Genomic DNA, 18,742 nt, shown 5'->3' with positions numbered 1-18,742 from the left:
TGCCTGTGTACTTTGATTGCACATGAATTTTTTTGTCTTATGTGCTGTAGTGTAACAGTTGTCTGAATTACTTCAGCTAAGCTGTGTTTTTCTGCCATGCCCCGGCTGGTGACATGCGAGAAGCAGAGGTTTCCGTGTGCTCCGGAATGCGTTCCTCAATCACAGTTGATGCCAGTGTGTAAGATGGTGTGTTAAATTTCAGCTTGCTGTATGTAGCATTCTCCCTTTTCTAAGACGGCTCAGAAGTAATTTTGTCTTTTCAGAAAACCATGACTCAGGAGAATTGGACGGATCACGTTCAGGTGAGTATGGATTTCCCTCTCCCATTTTCTCAGGGTTATTTGCTTGGAGATTATTTTAAGATGTTCAGAATATCCAGCCCTGGATATTGTAGTCCTACTATTACAATGTCACGCTTTCCTGTAACTTTGTAAGCATATAGCAAAATTGTACATGCAGGGCAGAGCAAGGAAGAAGATTTATTATTTTAATTCCTGTTATGTCTTTAAAAATGCTTGAGTTTGGCTGGAGCATTTAGATAAGATTATCAAGTACATTCTTTTACTTTCATGCACTTATTTGTAAGTGAACACTACAAATATTGATGTTGATTAATGACGAGGAGGGGGGAAAAGAGAGTTCTCTTTAGGCAGCTAACAAGGTGCGTGAGTAAATCGGGACAAATGTTCGATTCCCTCTGCATGCTCCACTCTCATCATTTTCAACAGGGTTATTAGGTGACTGTTAGATACTCTGACTTCTGTGTCTTCTGCTGTAGGACACAAGTAATTTTAATAACACAAGAAGAAGGGTAGCAGTATTTTTTTTTTCTTGGTGTTTAAATAGGAGAGTTCAGGCAACCATGGTTTGGCCTGATACTACAATAAATACATACGTGACAATGAAATGCCAAGAAATTCCATGGTGACAAACTGTTAGTGATTATTTATGTGTCCATGATATCCCTGTGGAATTGCAACCTCATGGGGAGTGTTTGCTCCTTTTCTGTGACTCCTCTCAGTTGGAATTCTGCAGCCATTAAGGATTTCTGATCATCGGCTAGCGTCTTCCTTTGAAAATCCCTTTGAATGGCCAGTCTGGGCCGCTGAGTGGTAACGGGCCAGGCTGCCAACTAACGATCTCACGCGTTCGAGGTCTGAGGCACCGTCTGTACACACCAGCCAAAGGACTGAATTTTAAACATGAGATGTTTCTTCTCTCTTTCACGGGTCCGCAGGGACAAGAACAATTGAAAAGGCAAGAGGATGTGTTTTTTAAGACGGAGATCATCGATAAAATGCCCAGCAGCGCTTCGTGGCAACTGTTAAACCTACTGGGTGTTATCAGTGGTGAATATTGAACTTCGGTGTGTAGTTTATCATACCCATGCGAGAGGCCAGGCTCTGTGAGGAAAGGAAGGGGTCTTGCCTCTTGATCCCAGCGATCTTATCCAGTGAAAGATCTTTTCAGGGTTCCCTTTGATTCTCACAAGCTTAAAGGCCAGTACAGGTGCTGGTGCCTTGCTGGATGAAGACCTGAGATGGGATTAGCCATGAAACTGTAGCAGTCGTCTTCCTCGTAGCTTTTGGTTGTACTTCGGTGTATGCAGTGAAGGGGTTTCTGCTGATGCTGTGGTGGATAGTGGGGAAAACCTCCCAGTTAACACGCACGATTGCAGATCATGACAATCACTTGTGGGGACAGGAGGCTTGGGAATAGATGCTCTCTGGAAAGTGCTTGTTTGGTCCCTGGTAAGACAGCTCCCTGGAGAACTGCACGGCGCTCAGCTGCGTGATGGACTATGGCAGAAAGTCGTCTTTGCTTTCCCAAAGTATTGCAAACTTGGTATTTTCTGCATGCTGCCAACTTATATATTTTTGACAACTATGTAATTACCACACGAGTGGTGCTTAAACTTGCCTGTTATCAGTCCTGACTCTTAGTGCTATCAGAGATTACTGTCTTTGGCATCACTTTAAAGCGATCAGAATCTGTTCCTATGCATCTGGAGGAAACCGAAATAATCGCATGTGCAGGTAGGCTTCTGCTTCACGCTGCTGGCAGCGGGGCTGCGCTGAACAAAAGAAAAGTTACAAAGCAGGAATCTCTGAGCAAGTTCTGTTTTTCAGTGCAAAAACTAAGGTTGTCCGGGACTTTATTGTTTTTGAAAGATTGGGCTTTACATGAGGGAAAGGTTCAACTTTCCACTCAGAGCTTCACCTATGACCTGACATGTTTTGACCAAAAAAATCCCTTTAGCTCCCTGTGGAGCTGGAGAGGGTTGTTGTTTGTGTCCCGTTCGTATGTTTAGTTCAGGCTCACGGACGATTTGTATCTCCCAAGCTCTGCCTGGCGAGGCAGTATTAAAGCCACATTGCGCTGGGTAGGAAGCAGAGGATGGGATGCAGTGTGACCTCTGGGTCACCTGGGGGAATGGGAACCAAACCTCCCAAAAGACTCCACAACAGCAAACTCTCAGTCAGGATTTTTGGATAATTTTTTCAGTTTTAAGTCCAAAGAGGTTGAAAGTTTTCATGGGTTTAAAGCCCATTTTTGTTTAATTCTGTGCTGCAGCCGTAACAAAAGATTTAAATTATATTAGCTATCGAGAGCCCTGGAGAAAGCGGTGTCTCTCCTTGCTCAGAGGTGCTGGCCATGTCACGTTCGGTAAGGCAGGCGATAGACATTTCTGGGCTGGTATTTCTTTTCGTTTGCCCTGAGCAGTACAAGTACAGAATTTTCCTGTTCCTGCCCTGTGGGATGAATCGAAGGTGTGATCGTGACTGCTCCTACAAAAGGCAGAAACTCGGGTGTTAATTGTGGGGCCAACAGAACCTGTTTCCAGCCCTGTAGCAAACTGGTTTTGCCCCCTCCACCTGCCAGCGCCCGCGCTGAGGATCTGCTGTCCAGGCTGTGGCTGCGCAGGCAGGGATGGCAGCCGTAGGCAGGCAGAGGGAAAGCAAGGGGATCAAAACCTCTTCGTACCCTAGGGAAACTGTCCTCATCACAACTGCCTGTTGGCAAGCCTGGCTAGCCCAGGAGGAGGGCTACCGTTTGTATCATCTTCTCCAAGCAGAGATCCCTGGAGGGCAGAGGGAGGGGAAGAGTACTCTTCTTGCACGGTGCCAGCCGCATTGCTATTCATTAGCTTGCCTAACTGATCCTGAGCTGCATGGAAACTCGCAGGAGAGAGCCTGTCTTCACAAGCAGAGGGGAAGGTGTGTAGGATATTGATGGTAGATAGGCAGGAAAAAAAGAGGCAGGGCATGAGCCAATTGTCTGCTTTGCTCTGTGCCCTTCTGCTTCCATTTTTGCATGCTTCATATTTTTCATAGCTTTAATCAGCTGCATAAAGATGGTAGAATTGGGTAGAGCAACCACAGAACAGCCGATATATGACACTGATCAGATGTGTTCAGGAAGGGTCATCCTGCCAGCGACTGCAGAGAGCACTTGGCCAGCAGCGAGAGGGGCTTATTGAACGGTGATGTTTCCCTGGCAATTCTGCAGGACAAAATCACTTTGAGACTAAAGAGCATGGAAGGCATTTTTCAATCATCCGCCAAGCCTTCAAAAAGTGAACACACATAGAACAATAATATCTATGAGGAGCATAGTAGGGAAGCAACTCTGGTTGCAAATGTCACCTCTGCCAGTGTTTTAGATGTCAGATAGTGTCTGAGATACTTGCATGGGGTTGGCAGTATGACATGGGACCTACTGGGGAGCACTCCCTTCTTGGGTGGCAGCTGGAGCCCGAGGACATCTCAAACAGCACCAGACACCTGCATTCTGGCGACCTGAAATTCTCCTGGTTTAACAGAGGGCTTGGGAATAGGAGGGTCCGGTACTTGGCTGCACCGCTTTTCGGCATGCAGTGTTCTCACTGATGTTTTGGGGGTGATCTTGCAATCATGCCCGTCTAGACTCAGCATGGTTGATCAGTGCCAAAGCACCCATTTTGCGTGGAGTCACCCATGCCCCTTCAGGTCTGGTCCGTTCCACATGGGCGCTGCGCCCGTCTATGCGAGGAGAGAGCTGCCCGGGAGCTCTGAGGCCCTGATGCCACCCACAGGAGACAGTCTCAGCTTGACGAGGAAAGGCTGGGGTAGCTTTGCAGGGGGAACGACAGAATATTACAGATATTTCCAAACAGTTTGAGCCCAGAAGGCACACACTTGCTCGATGATTCTAACGCCCAGAGTTTTTTTGCAGGGAATAGTTTGACTGCAGCAGAGCTAACCAGTTGGTACAGTTTAAAATGTTGTCTCGGGGTGCTTTGGCCCAAGAAGTATACGTGTGTTTATTTGGACTCCCTGCTATGAAATTCCTTCTCCCATGGAGCAGAACAGGGTGAGGTGCACAGCAACGTAGCTCTTCGTTTGGGGCAATAACTAGAATCGGTGTTGGGCAGGGCTAAAACAAATTAATTTATTTAGGACCGTCAGTGTTATAATCACCAGCTTTGCAAGGTGTCTGGGACAGTGAAGTGTAGACATGGTACTGCCGCTTTTACTGACCGGGAGCCAAAGGGCCTTTTGTTGCTAAATCGAAAAACTTTCTGTGCTAGTGTTCGCACGGGGGAAACTGTCCCTTAGTTTCTCAAATGTAAAGATCTTAAGCCCTTCCAAAACTAATGCTCAGAAAAAGCGCTGGTGTTTGAAGAGATGTCGCTTGTTCTTTGGGCTCTCATCGTGAGCTGTGGCTCCCCAGCCAGCCCTTTTCCCAGCTCATGGTTGGAACCATTCTGTCCTTCGTTTTGGCACGTGCGACTCGAGAGAGGGTTCAGGGATACACCACCTAGAAAAGTGGCCCGTGTTTTTTTCAGGCCCTTGTTTTGCAGCTCTTCAGTCTGCTCTGGTCTTGCATGAGAGTGGAGTCGATGAGCCCTGGAGCCAGCTGTTCACCACGTTGGGCGCTGGGAGAGGCTGCAGCTAATCTCCTCTCCTTCTCCAGCTGGGACAATGAGATAACTTCTTTTAAAATTTCTGACCATGAAAATCAAACACTGTGCCAGCTCGTTCTCTGGGTGACCAGGGGTGAGATGCTAGTAATTCGTAGCAAATGTATAACTCTAGTTCCACTAAAATTCTAGGGTTGTTATGCTACTTCACAGATAATATTCAGATAACGTTCAGACATCTGCCTAAACAGAAGGCATAAAAATCAAATGCCCTCCTTCATGTGTAATACATTTGAAAAACGTTGGCAATTCCTGGCCCTTAATAGGTGTACGTTATCTTACACGGCAGCAAGGAGTTCATGTAATCTTATTTCTTTAACCAATTAATCTCTAAATGGCAAACATCCTCCATGACTGATGCCAAGATCCTAATGCGCTCTTTCTGTACAGGACCGTTTTGACCTCAATTAAAATGTAACTACCTCTGAAATAAAATGTAATCGCTGTTATGCTCAAGGAGGTGGTTTTTAAGGGGAATTTAAAGGGCAGAATGCAATAATTTCTTTAAAGTTTTTGTGGCCGGAACACCTGGCCAGTAATTCTGCTCTGGGGAATCTTTAATAAGGACAAGAGGTCAAAAAGGCCACTTTGCAAATATCCACATCTAGTGTCCTCCCCTAGGACTCCTGAGTTCAGGCAAACTTTTAAATTGACTCAAGATTGTTTTCAGTACAGCAACATCCCTGTAGTGTAAGGAACTTAATATCTGTAGGGAATTAAGCAATCTGTGCAGTGCAAATGGGAATGGCATGCAGGAGGTGATTAATAAATGACATGTCTTTCGGTATAAGTCTGCATGTCAAACTATCTTTTGCTCTCTGTGTTTGAGTGAACTGTTTATTCAGGGGTGTAATGGATTTCATCACTCAGACGTCAAATCTAGACTGGCTGTTTTCCTGGAAGGTAGGAACCAAAACTAGTTGAACCAGCCGTTGTGTGGAGTTCCTTGCTAGTATTTATGGCCTCTTTTTTAGCAGGAAATTAGAACCAGTGGGTGATTGGGTTTGTTCCTTCTGGCCTTAAAAGTCTCAGGGAGGAATCATCAGCTGAAATGAATTTTCATGGTTCTACTAGGGCTGCTGCAGCAGGGTGCTTGGGCTGAGGAGCTGTCCCACTGGAGCCTGGGTAGCTCCGAGCGAGCGCGAGGGCGTATATAAATATGCAGGAGCTAGTCCTTGGCTCTTTTTCGCCTGCGCTTTGCCTGTTAAGCTATCTGCACAAGAATTGCATTTATCTTTCCGCAACTTTAAGCAGCTTCCTAACAGCTGCCATTTAAAACAGAGAAGATTAATTTTTTTCTTTTCCATTTCTCTTTTGCAAAATAGATGGGATTTAGACCTGGACCAGTGACAGGTTTAAGATCTGGTATCTGTCTTGTGAAGCCAGGACTGAGGGAATTGCTTTCTATCAGCGGAGAACTGGCAGTCTGTCTTCCCCCAGTGCCCACTCGTTGCTCCCACCGCTCCTTTCATCCCCTTCCTGCGTTTTGTCCCCTCTTCAAGGACTGACCCGAAACTCGGTGGTGGTGGGAGCGTTTGGCAATCCTCTGCTTTTGCCCCCTGCCTTTTTCTTTCGATTTACTTTTCTTGTTGGAGGTACCCGGGGAGAACATACAGCCACAATGTGATGTAAAAGTATATTGTACCTAAGGGAATATTAAACCATGGAGAAACTGGACAATAAAAGTAGCAGGCAAAGTTCAGTTCAGTTTGTAAACGGTGTCATGTATTTATTGATAGCAGAAATAACATCAGAGTTGCAAAGCAAAAGGACTTACTGATAGGTCTGATGCAGAAAACAGGCACATCTGTGACTGTCTCAGGAAAAGCATAACGTAATTCTTCAGTTACGTTCTGCTTTCTGGATAGAGAGCAGTAAAATATGCATCTGTACTAATGAAGTTAGCACTGTTGGTCTGAAAGAAATGGGAACTTCTCACTTAACAAACCCACAGCTGTTGTGGGAGAAATACATGGGAAAAGCCAAACATGCAGTGTGTTCCGTGCCTTACTATCTAAAGAAAAGTCTATCAAAGGGTGATACGTACTGTTAAATGTAAATACCTCCATGTACCTCCTGCATGACCTAGATGATTATTTTCTCTAAGACCTGGAGGGCTGGTGTGCCTAATGATAATTATGGTAGTTTTATTTATAACAAATCCAGCCATTTCTAGGTAAATAAATTGCGGTTAAGCACAAACATACTAATGAATCTGGTGGAATTTTACAGTGGGTACAAAGAAGCTAAGAAAAACTGCCATTGTTTTCCATACTATCTACCAAATTGTCAAAAATGTCAAAAACATTTTAAAAAATCAGCCAAAAATTTCTCTGGAGTGAGGGAAGATGTGTTTCCTCAGTAACTTCGGAAAATCAGCTCACATTTACTTAAGTGTGGATCTACAGGGCCAGGCTCTGGGGATTCCGCAGAATTTTTGGGAGCTGAGTGTCTGTCTTCTGCTTCAGGGAGGTATTGGCAAGTAATTCCTCCGAAAGCTCAGGACCTCAGTTTTGAAAGTTGTGGCCAGATAGCCTTTATGAGCAGACGTATTAGGTACTGGAGAGTGAAGAAAGGAAACTGGAGAGAACACACTGGGGAAAAAAAAAAAATCTCCTTTAAATTGTTTTGGTATGTTAGAGATGCTTTCTGACCTTAAACCCCCTGCAACCAGACAGGGCTAGCTTTCTGCTAAGCAGTATAATTACGTTTCTGTCACTAGCATGCATTCATTCGGAAGCACAACTTCATCAGAAAGAGATTTGGTATGGTATAAAAAAGAGGCTAATTGGCTTATGGCTGTAGGTTGAGAGGTCAGTATTAGATTAAAGAGTTAAGAGCATCAGCAAACGGTTAGACTGAACTGATGTGCCGTGGTGGTATGTTTGATTCAGCCGAATGGGAGAAGCGTCTTAGGAGTAGGAAACAATTTAGGAAGGACTATCATCCAAAACTTTGTAGGAACATGTGGGACATCCAAGCTCCTTGAAAGCTACGTCAGGAGTCTAATACAGTAGTTCCCAGGATACCTGTTACTGACTCCAAACTGCATCAGCTATAGGATTGTATACCACAAAGTAAAAACGGGGACAGCCTCACTTAAAACAAGCAAATCCTCATGTTCCTTTTGCTCTAAGACAAAGGGAACCCTATCAAGAGCACTGACGTTGGCCTCTCCAGGAGAAATAGGGAAAGGCAAAGAGGAGGACGGGACACGCAGCTTGCCTGCTAGCACAGGAGAGGAGGTGTTCGCTGCTTTTTTAAAAGTGGGAAACAAATCGATCATCAACGGGGCTCTGCACGTGTTCCGTTTGCGAGTGGGAGACAGCTCTTTATTTGCGGCTCTGTGGCATGAGACAACGCGATACTCGTGCCCTGTGGCAGTTTCTGCGTGCTTGGGGACGCGCAGATGGAGGGGGCTATACTTGACCAGTTTTACTAAAGTCTTAAGCCTTGTACACGTTCACACACATGCGCAGCTCCACTCTTGTTCAGCAGTAAAACTATCTGGTCATTCAATAATCATCCCAGATTATTTAAAATCCCTGTAATCGATCGGTACCTGTCTGAGTGCTTCCACAGGTAGATATTGGATTCTAAAGGCCTGTGCAAATCAGCTGCCTTGCACAAAGATGGTCGGGCTATTTGCAATTGATAGTTTGGCTGTATTATACTTTTAGGCGAGATTAGTTCACCAGTTCCCTGCCAAGAAGAGAACCACACAAACAGAGGATTGTTTAGAAACAAAAAAAGTTCCTCTTGATGGAGAAGTCATGTAAATGGGAAGAAACAGGAAACTAATCTTCCCTTGTTCGCTCTGAAAGAATGCATATCTCTGAGGAATGTTGTAATTATGGATTTAGGAAATCAGTCCAATTTGCCAGGGTGTGAATTTCAGAGTTCATTCAGTCAACCCTCTCAAGCATTTCTCCTTCAGAACAAAAAACACCAGGAGTTTAAGTGTACCAAAAGAGATTAAAGGAGAGAAAAAACTACTGCCAAGCTTTGCTTTTGGTAAAGATCCTGTGAAGATACTTATTATTGCTCTGGCTGTGAGCCAGCTGAGGTTTGTGCATGGTAAAATAGAAATAAGTGGTAACCCATGTTTTTCCTGTGGGCATCTATTTTTCATAGGCTGATGATGGGAAGAGTTAGTGCTCCTGAGCAAGTATTTCCATCATCAAGATTTTTGCTTATTCCCTTTGAAGACTTTAGTAAATAGAAAAATGTCCTCTGCTGGGAATGCCACATTAGCATGTTCTTAGAGAGAAAAGAACCTAAAACCAAGTTCCTAACTATCCTGAAGCAAGCCTGGGCTGGAACAGATCCCTAAGCAGAGCGGAGCCGGGGAGAGCGCTAGGTGTGACTACAAGACCCAGCGAGGCTCGGGAAGGTGAATGGAATAGCCCACGGTGAGCGTCTCTGAGGGGTTCCGGCGTGGCCTGGAGAAGGGCTCCCAAAGGCACGTCCTGAGCTCCCACAAACCTGCTTAGAAGTGAAGCAGCAGCGGAGAAGAGACCTAAGAAGTCTGGTGTCAGTGAAGCTCAGGGCTGGGTTAAAAAGAAAGCAAAGAAATTAGCTTGCTGCTTCTGTTCTTTGGCAAGGAACACAGGAGATCTTACGGAATCACAGAATCACTAAGGTTGGAAAAGACCTGTAAGATCATCAAGTCCAACCTTAAGTTAATTTAAGTTAATTCCACTTCAGAGCTTACAGGCCTTTTAATTAAGGTAGTGATACAGGTGAGAACCTGGAGCTCTTTGACAACCTATCTTTCATACAGCTATTTCCACAAGAAAAGTGCAGATCTGAGGGGAATTGCTGTACATCAGGAATAAGTGGAGGCAGAGTAACGATGCATCCTGATATAGGAGGACCCCTATAGAAAGCTGTTAAAATAATCCGGAGCCAGGACCAAGTAACAGGAGATTCCTGCTTTGTTGCTTGGCCTCATAACTTGGAATTTGACCTGAGCAGGGAGAATGAAGTAGGGAGAGAATGAGAAAGAAGTTTCTGAGGCTCTTCCCGCATGCGCAGATCCTTCCTCCTGAAAAGTCTGCATCAGCCGTGTGGAGCTGACACAGGCTGGACCCGAGCAGTACATCCTCCCGCCCCGCTGGGGAGTAAATGTCCTGGAATTCCGTGTCTTTTTGGAAAGGAAGATGGAGCTTATGAATTCTCATTGTGTATGTGACTGGGTATGGGAACATTTAATTGAGTGATTGGTTGGGTTAATTGGTATACAGGTTTAGCTCATTAGGGTTAATATTAGGACTATCCAAAACAAATGGGAAGGTGTCATGGTGGCTTCAGCTCATGTACATCCTGACAAACTGATGAAGTGTAATCCTACGAGTTCATTTAACAGCAGCAGTGGAGACACGGCGACAGTGGTTTCATTCCTGCAGGCTCTTCCTCTTCACACATCTGCAGCTCTTGCAGTCCTGTAGGGAAGTGGAGCTCTAGTTCTCTGTTCCTGTCCCCGCGATGCTGTCGCTCTCTGGCAGCGTGTGGCTGCCGCTGCGGTCCCTTGCTGTGCTTTTGTAGCTGGAGTGGAGTTCCTGCAGAAAGATCTTGTAGTACGAGTGGATGTCGTATACTTCTGCTAAGTTGGATTTTGGAATAATCACGTTTGATAGTAATCCTTCAGGCAGCCTCGTAGCTTAACAGAAAGTGTCGTATTTTCCTTGTGCACGCTTCCACGCTTCAAGACACAAACCGAAATAGAGTTATGTAATGGTGACTTTTCTAGAAAGTTTATGAAAGTGCGTGGCAGTTGTATAAACCTTCTTAGGCTTCAGAGAGCAGAGAAATGTTGCTGGGTCCCATGAGGCCCGGGCTCAGTGAACCTCGGTAGCAGTGCAGGTCGCCTAATGTGCCGTACATGATGGGAGCCCTCGCTTTCTTAGACTGGAGAGCACAATTTGCCATTTGCCACAGTGACACTTTGCTCGTGTGTGTGTGTGACATAATGACAAAAGGCGGATAGATAAATGCTACTTCAAAATACGCTGGGAAGATAAGGGTTGCCAGTTTGTCTTCAATGCACTGTGTTATTTGACTTAGACAAAGCATCTACTGTGATAAGTAACATATTACTGTGTGCTCTGAAAGAGTTTGGCCAATTTCCCCATCCTCATTCATCTTCAGTCTTGCCAAGTGCTGGAATGCTCCCAGAAAATATCTCCAGCCTGCCATCGTGGGACCAAGAGGTGTGAGAAATCTGGAAGCATATCAAAACTGTGTGGCTTATGTATTCAGAACAAGTCCTTGGTCCTTTGCTGATCCCTGGGATGAATAATATTCAGCAACTCTGGGGCCAGGGTTAGGTTAGAATTCAAAAGACGCCTCTGCAGCAATTGTGAGAAAAGGATTTCAGGGAGAAGCACAGACCCTCAGGACAGACTTCACACTGAACTGAAGGAAAAAGAAATTATATCTTAAAAAGCAAGTAAGGTAAAGTTACCTTAGTCTATTTGTTAAGGAATTGTATTTTTGTTTTTTTTATGGATGCCATACAATTATTTCTCTCTCCAAACAAAGGTTATTTTAATAGGTTTAGCCTGGCTCTATAGCTCATTAAAGACATACATCTACGACATTCCCTGAACAAGTAGTGGAGGGGAGAACAAGTATTGCAGGTGAATGCGCCCTGATTTTGTCTATCAGCATACCTGGAGCTGTTGTGGGATGTAATTGAGGAAAGTGAGTTAATTGTGGGTTAAAATAAAAAGAAAAGTTCTGATCTTCCCACTGGGAAAGTCCCCAAAGTGTCAGGCTACACCTACACTGCTAAACAAGACCATGAACTGATCCCTGGCCCCGAAGACATTTATCTGAAATCCCCAGTGACAGGAGCGGAGGGACGGATCGCTTCGCTAATGCCGTTCTGCAAGCACAGCAGCGGTGGCTAACCAGGCAGTAAAAGCCGATTTCTCAGGACAGCATTAGCGTGGCTGCATTTGTATGCTGGTGGGTAATGTGAGTCAGCGTCAGCGCTGAGCTTTACCGTCTTACAGATGTATTGTGGTGCCCTCTTTACTAAATCCTCCCGTATCCTGAAGCATCTGGGGGATTGTGTGGCTGACGGTTCACTGGGGCAGTTAGAAGCAATGTTGTTGTAGAGTATTACACCTTCTCCATTAACCCTCAATTTCTGTCTGGGCTTGTGCCTTCTCCACCTGAGAAACGTTGATGTCCACGTTCTGGTCAGCTACTGAAGTGAAATCTGGTAATGTTTGTGTCAGATTCGCTGAGGTAAAATGTTGTGTGCAGGGCCTTTCATCTCTGAAGTAGAAAGGGTCATGTGCCCTGTGAAGCGGAGCCGTTGCCAGCAGACAGTTTATCTGTTATGTGGCTCCGTGACTTGGGTGAAGGTTGTACGAAGGGTTTCCAACGCTGTGTTTAAAAAAATGTCTCAGCCTCTTGCTTAATATTTTTTGCAAATACTCGCTCTTCAGATCTGACTTTGAAAGCAGAGTTCATTCTTTACCTCTGCTATATGCCTTCTCTCACCTGCAGCAGTATGAGCAGATTTTGGAGACATGATGACTTCATCTGGAGAAGATGAAGGATTTCCCTCAGGGGCTGCCTGACATACATTTGGAAGGAATCCCAATGCAGGAAATGTATTTGGATCTCTGTGTAGTATTGTTGAGCATGATCAGGACCATCCTGTATTCTGGGTAGACGAGATCTTGGGTGTTCTTCACCCAGGAGGTGCTTGGAACTTGAAAGCAGCAGTCACTGCAAGAAGCCGCCTGTCTGTGTGGAGACGAGTCTTGGTGCTGGGGAATGCAGAGCGGTGCTAATCACAGCATCAGAGGCTAATTTCAGTTTGAAGGAGCCTGTGGAGGTCTCTTCTCTGCCCTCCTGCTCAAAGCAGGGCCAACTTCAAGTTAGACAAGGTATTGCAGGAACCCTGCCTGGTTCCACAGACCCTCTGGACCAGTTGCAGTGTTTAGGCACTCTCATTCTCACCTTTTTTTTCCTTTAGGCCTGGTTGGAATTTCTAGAAGGATCTGATGCCATCTTCTCTATGATCACCCATGATAAAATAGAAGAGAGCGATTATATTCTCCCGTATCTCCCAACTTCGCCTTCCCTAGGCTGAATAAGCCCTGCTCCCTCAGCCTCTCCTGCATCACGTCCTCCAACCCACTAACCATCTCAGTGGCTCTTTATTGAACTCTCTCCTATTTTTCATCATCTCTTTTACACTGGGGTGCCAAAACTAGGCACCATGTCCAGGTATGGTCTCACAAGTGAGGAACAGAGGGGAGTAATCACTTCCCTCAACCTGCTGGCTAAAATGCAGCTGGCTATGCAGTCAGTCGGGTGAATTTTAACAGATGACCCATACCTTTTTTTTTTTTTTTTCTGGCTGTTATTTGGTTGTGGTGTCTGGACTTCTGAATGAGAAATTGCATTGGCAAGATTGTGTGAGCTGCAGAGAGAAAAATGGAGCCAGATGCGTCTCGTCACACAATATTGTCCTAGCTACTCATCACAAGCTAGCAGCTTTGTTCAGGTTGCCCAGGAACAATAAGCTCCTTGTGAGGAGTCCCAACACAGCGGCAAGTTGGCTTCAAGAGTTGCCTTTGCCTTGATCTGTTCAAGTGATACCGTAAGTTAGACTCCTCTGAATTGCCTTTTGGGAGAGCTGATCGCATGGGGAGACTGGGAAGCTGTCTCCTGATTCACAAAGCTGGAGCTAGGTAGTGTGAACATGCCCCAGGGAGCCACACTGCCAAAGCTTTGTTGAAAGAGAGAAGAAAGACCACTTCCCCACCATTGATGTGGTAATGGCCTTCAGAACACTGAAGTGTGGCTCTGTCAATGACGCACTGATTGCTATCTGAAAGTCAGTCTTCTGGGATATGAATGGAGGCTATTTATTTTGTTCTTCTTCAGTTCATAAATTAGTGCATCTGAGTAGCCGGTGCCTGTGAGCGAGAGAACAGCTCAAGCGGTGAGAAAGCTCGGCTTTCTCAGGCTTCTGTCTGAGTGCATTGGCCGTCGGTGAGCGGCCTGCTGCTTTCCCAAGGAACCCTGTTCAGAAGTGAGCGTGGGTGAAGTTGGCATCTTTTCTCCGAGTGCCGTCCCTGTAGGATATCCAGAAGTCGGGATCCCCCTTCTCTCGCGGAACAGGCTGTGACCCTGGTCGGAGCTGGCAGTGAGCATCCCGGCTCCAACCTCCTGCGTAACGGACTTCCCGCAGGGCCGTACTGACGGTGACATACTACTGCAGCGTCTCCCCGTCTAGTACAGATGATGGTAACTTCAAAACAGAAATCTCGAGCACAGCTAAAATAAAGTAAAATGAAACTAACACAGTAGGATGTTCCAGGGAACCTTTAAACAAAGGCGTCTGCGCAGTACCTGCAGCACCGCAGGGAATTTAGAAATGCTCTTGGTGTCCTCCGCTGCTTACAGTGGTTTTGTCCTTTCAAAGTCCACGTTTCTTTTTCCCCTTTTAAAGTTGCTGGCTCTAAAATATTCTACTTGACATTTTCTCTACGCTAACAGGATTTTTTGTGTTGGTTCTGGAAGCACTTGAGAAAAGGGGAAACTGGCCAAGACATTCAAAAGTTAAATTAAAATCTGACTCTGCAAATAGCCGGTGTCACTGGTGCGAATAACTGCGCTCTCCGGTAAAAGATACTGAGGGAAAGCAGAGCACTGGACTGGACAGAAATGCAACTTAAGACATAGAGATAAAAGTGATCTTGGGTTGGCTAGGGTGACTTCCAAAGAAGATATTGGATATTTGGATCCGCAATTATTGATAACAATGGAGGAGCTGCTGATGCTGTGGGTTAAGATCAGGACGTTCCTAAGCTTGCTCTGCACTGGTTGTTGTGAGCTTTGTAAAGCGTTCGGCTGGGTAGGAACAGGATTTACGGGTAGGTAATCTGCAGCAGTCATTTTGGAGAGCTTTAATCACGGGTTGGTGGTGGTGTCAGGAGTTTTTGTGTGCGCCTGTGGGTTAAAGAACGTATGAGATGTCTAGAATTCAGAGAGGGATGTAAACAAGCCGCATGGTATATAGAATCTTTTCCTGCTCGGAGGTGTCACTGATGTTGATCAGAACAACTGTGCCAGTTTCCTCCTGAAAAGTGTTCATTTACTGAAAACAAAATACACGACATGTCATCCCTAGTGAAACATTTGTCTCTGCATCTGTGCCCACATCTTCTGGGGCCAAAGTTTCCACATTCTTGCTTCTTGCTAAGCTGTTGCGGTGGAAGCCTTTCCCCTTTATAGCAATGTTTGCTTTTTTTCAGTAAAAAACAAACAAAGCTATTTTCCGTTTCAGAATGCAAGATGTAATATCTCCGGAGAGATTAACCTTCTTTCCAGAGTTGTTTTTGTGGTTGAAAGAATGAATCTGTTATCATTAAAATAAAAAAGAAAATTCTGCACCTCATTATTTCCAGAAGTAAAGCTGACACAATGAGATTTATTAAGTATTGACTCTGGGTGAACTGAAGAGCGATCCAACCCCAAAGATTTTGTGTTCTGGAAAAAAGGCAGAAAGACAATAGGATGGACACAGGGGAAGCTACAAGAGGGAATTGCTCTGTGATGTTAATAAGAAAATATGTTCTTTTTGGGAAGGACTCTGAGAAGTGGCTTGGCAGACGCGGCGGGAGGAGTTATTCGAACCTCCTTCACGTTAGGTGCTTGGCTGAGCTCAGTTGCATGAGGCAAAGATGTGAGAGGTGCACAAAGTATCAGGACTGGCATGACCGGGAGGAAAGATTCAGAAGGAATGTAGAGGGCAAGAAGCATTAACATGATAGCTCGTCCTTTCCTGCTCTGCCCCTTCCCTCGGTTCCGTCTCCTGCTTCTCTCCTGTAACCGAGCCCCCGGTTAGCTGCTGGACCCCCGTCCCGCTGACACTGGCTCCTTGCTGTGCCACCAGCCTCTTAGGAGCAGCAGTACAAATACTCCTCCGCATATCCATGAGAAGAAATGCAGTTTGGCATTTGGCAAAGTCACAGGGGTGCGGATTTAGTGCTGAGGCAGCAGTTTTTATGAGCAGGCTGGCTTCTCGTGTGCGCTACCTGGGATGCCAAATTTCTCTGTGGGGTTTTTCCAAGCCTCTACCCCCTCCTGCACCTCTATGGGGTGGATTATTCTTTTTTTCTTTTTTGCATTTTTTTTTTTCCTTCCCTTTTACCCCGGGGCCATCAACAGGTTCGTTTCCTGATCTCTGTGCAGGGTGTCTGCTTTGAAGGCAACTTCTCACCTTTTAGTTACTGAAAGAATGTGAGGAATGAGGCCCCGTGGCCCCAGCCTGCCGCCCAGCCGGGCTGTGTTTGTACACGCGGTGGAGAAAGCGCGAGGTGCCTGCAGTCCCTGGGAGCAGACTCTGCCCCTGCAAGCGCTGCTTGGGGGGCAGCGACGGAGAGATGGCAGCGGCACGTGCGGAGGGCGGGGATGGACTTTAAGTGCGTATCTGAGCATTTCACTACGCTGAAAAATACTTGGTGGTGTATAGCCGTATAGCCACAGGTCCTGATCCACCATGGAGAGTTTCAACTTGTTTTAGCAATCAAGTTTTCTTGACAATATTGATGTCTAAGGCAGATCCACGAGTAAATCAGTGTGACAAGAGGAGTGAGTTGCTGCTCTGGCTGCAGCGGCTCTGGGATATTTGCAAGCGCAGGTGGGTTGGCTGGGCAGGAGGAGGGGGTTATTCCCACCCCCATGTAGCTGTCGTGACCGTCGGTGTCGCTGTGCTCATATTTTCTCTTACAACTGCATCCGCCAAGAGGGCGAACAAGACAAAAGAGCTTTGGTGAATCCAGCCGTCGCAATGGAGACTGGTACGGGCCCTAGTTGTCCGCCCTGCCCCTTGCCGATAGCTGCTCCCTCATGCCAGGGTGGGCAGCGTGCCATGCTCCAGCCACTCTGGCTCACGCTGGGTATTTGGGCTTAAACCACAGGCAGCCGTGAGTTTGCGCTTGTGCCCCCAGGCTCTGCAGTGTGCCGAGGCACCGGCGCGCGTTCGCTTCTGCCAGAAAACAGCTGGGAACAGGGAACGTCCTAAACTGCCCTCCCTGTTTGCAGGTGCTTGTAACGCAGGCTCCCCCAGCGACACTTGAGATCGTTGTGTTTGTCTGACTGAAGCAATAATCCAGTTGTCACATCCACAGAGGCCTTGAATAGACACAAAGGGAGGAATTTCTTGCACCCAACCCTAGTTCTTCACAGCTGGAGCGACGGCTCCGGCTTCCTTTTATGATCAGTGGGGATAAAGTAGGACTTTCGGAGCACATTTTGTACAACCTATTTCTGATGCAGGGTGCCACCGCTCACACCCTGGACCCCACCCGCAGCGCGGGCTGGGCCCGTGCTGGCTGCACGGGATGTCTGTCCGCACAGTGTTGCGTGTTGCTGGAGGAGGGACCTGGTGCCCCGTTTTCACAGCGGAGTGTGCGGATGGGCTGTGGGCTGATGAGCCAGCCTTCTCCTCGCTGTGAGCACCAGCGGCTGTCGCTCAGGAAAGCTTTGCTGATCTGTCCTACCTGTAACCCGTGTGTGACTGGCAATCCTAATTACCTGTGCAAATGCTCCCAAAGCTGGAGGAGGCCTCATGCTACTGTCTTACCTGGAGAGAGACTAAGCCATCCTATTGCCTCTCCCAGGACATGAAGTCTAAGCAACCCTTCGGGGCTATGTACAGGGACAAAACGGGTCTAAAACAATCCCAACTCTTAGCCCTTCTGTAATTATTTGCCTAATGAGCCCAAAGACCTTTACTGTCTGGTCAGTCACGGGTTCTGATTTTGCTTAATATAATCAGCATCTGAGCAAATAACATGCTAGTCATCAGTCAGGCTAAATGGTATTCGTTTACCCTTGTTTCTCTGTGCTGCACCCGCAAAGTGGTATTCCCTGAACAAATAGCCATGCTGTCAAGGGGATCCAAGTACCCTGATGAGCTCTCAGGTGAAGTATGTGCTCTTCACCTCTTAGCAGAGAAGTGCAGCACTCACGGGGCTTGAACAAAATCACTCCCGCAGCGGGGGGATTCTTGCTGCTTTCTGCACTTGCCCAGGACCCCCTGAAGGATGCTGTCTCCCGAGCGGGGGTAGAAACACCCGTGATGGAAATTGCGCTGACAGTCTTCCTTCACCCTTGATTCCCCTTTCAGAGCACAGTTGGAGAGAATCGATGGCTTCAAGGGCACCTGATGCAGTTGCTGATCAGTTACTGCGATTTGAACACAGCGGCAAGATGGGCGCAACGCTGCAATTTGCCCAAGGAGATGCTGCCTTATGGAGTGGCTGATGAGCTTCAGAAGCTTCAGATCCAAGAGAGGTAAATACTCTGTTTGGTGCCTTTTCAATGTAGATTACTTATCATACAAGGACTACATATTTGCTTAAAATAATCTGCCACAATCTGCTTCCTTGGGGAGATAATTTTGCAAAAACTTCCTCCATTTACTCAGATCACATCTTGGCCGTGTACATGCTGCATTTGCTTTTCATAAGCCTGGAAATGTCTGTGAAAGATACACTTTAAACTCAGTCCTGAGTACTTAGAAGGTGTATGAGATTGCTTCATGCAGAGGGGTCTTCAGACTCCCGCTGCCACATCAACGGCGCAAATGACATGATGTGGGTAGGATCTGAACATGCATCTATTTTACTGAGTGGGTTACACGTCTGTCAAAGTTTTCTACACGTTCTGCATCCGCCACTGTACTGTGATCTGGTTTAATGACTTTTAGGAGACTTATGGCCAAGAAAATACTTTAAAAGT

The 18,742-nt window shown here is 46.4% G+C and overlaps 1 protein-coding gene across 1 annotated transcript in view; it reads left to right on the top strand.

Annotated features, from left to right (window-relative positions):
- The window catches only part of EXD3 (exonuclease 3'-5' domain containing 3), a 202,647-nt gene that overhangs the window by 27,732 nt on the left and 156,173 nt on the right, over positions 1-18,742 (top strand). The window contains exons 9-10 of the mRNA XM_059829024.1: positions 264-302; positions 18,129-18,295. Of these exons, the coding sequence (XP_059685007.1) occupies positions 264-302; positions 18,129-18,295 (206 nt within the window). The remainder of the gene's footprint in view (positions 1-263; positions 303-18,128; positions 18,296-18,742) is intronic.

Source organism: Gavia stellata, chromosome 24 (genome assembly GCF_030936135.1).
Source record: "Gavia stellata isolate bGavSte3 chromosome 24, bGavSte3.hap2, whole genome shotgun sequence".
NCBI classification, from domain to species: Eukaryota; Metazoa; Chordata; class Aves; order Gaviiformes; family Gaviidae; genus Gavia; species Gavia stellata.
Note: the sequence above shows the minus strand (reverse complement) of the source record. Positions and strands in the feature narration are given on the sequence as shown.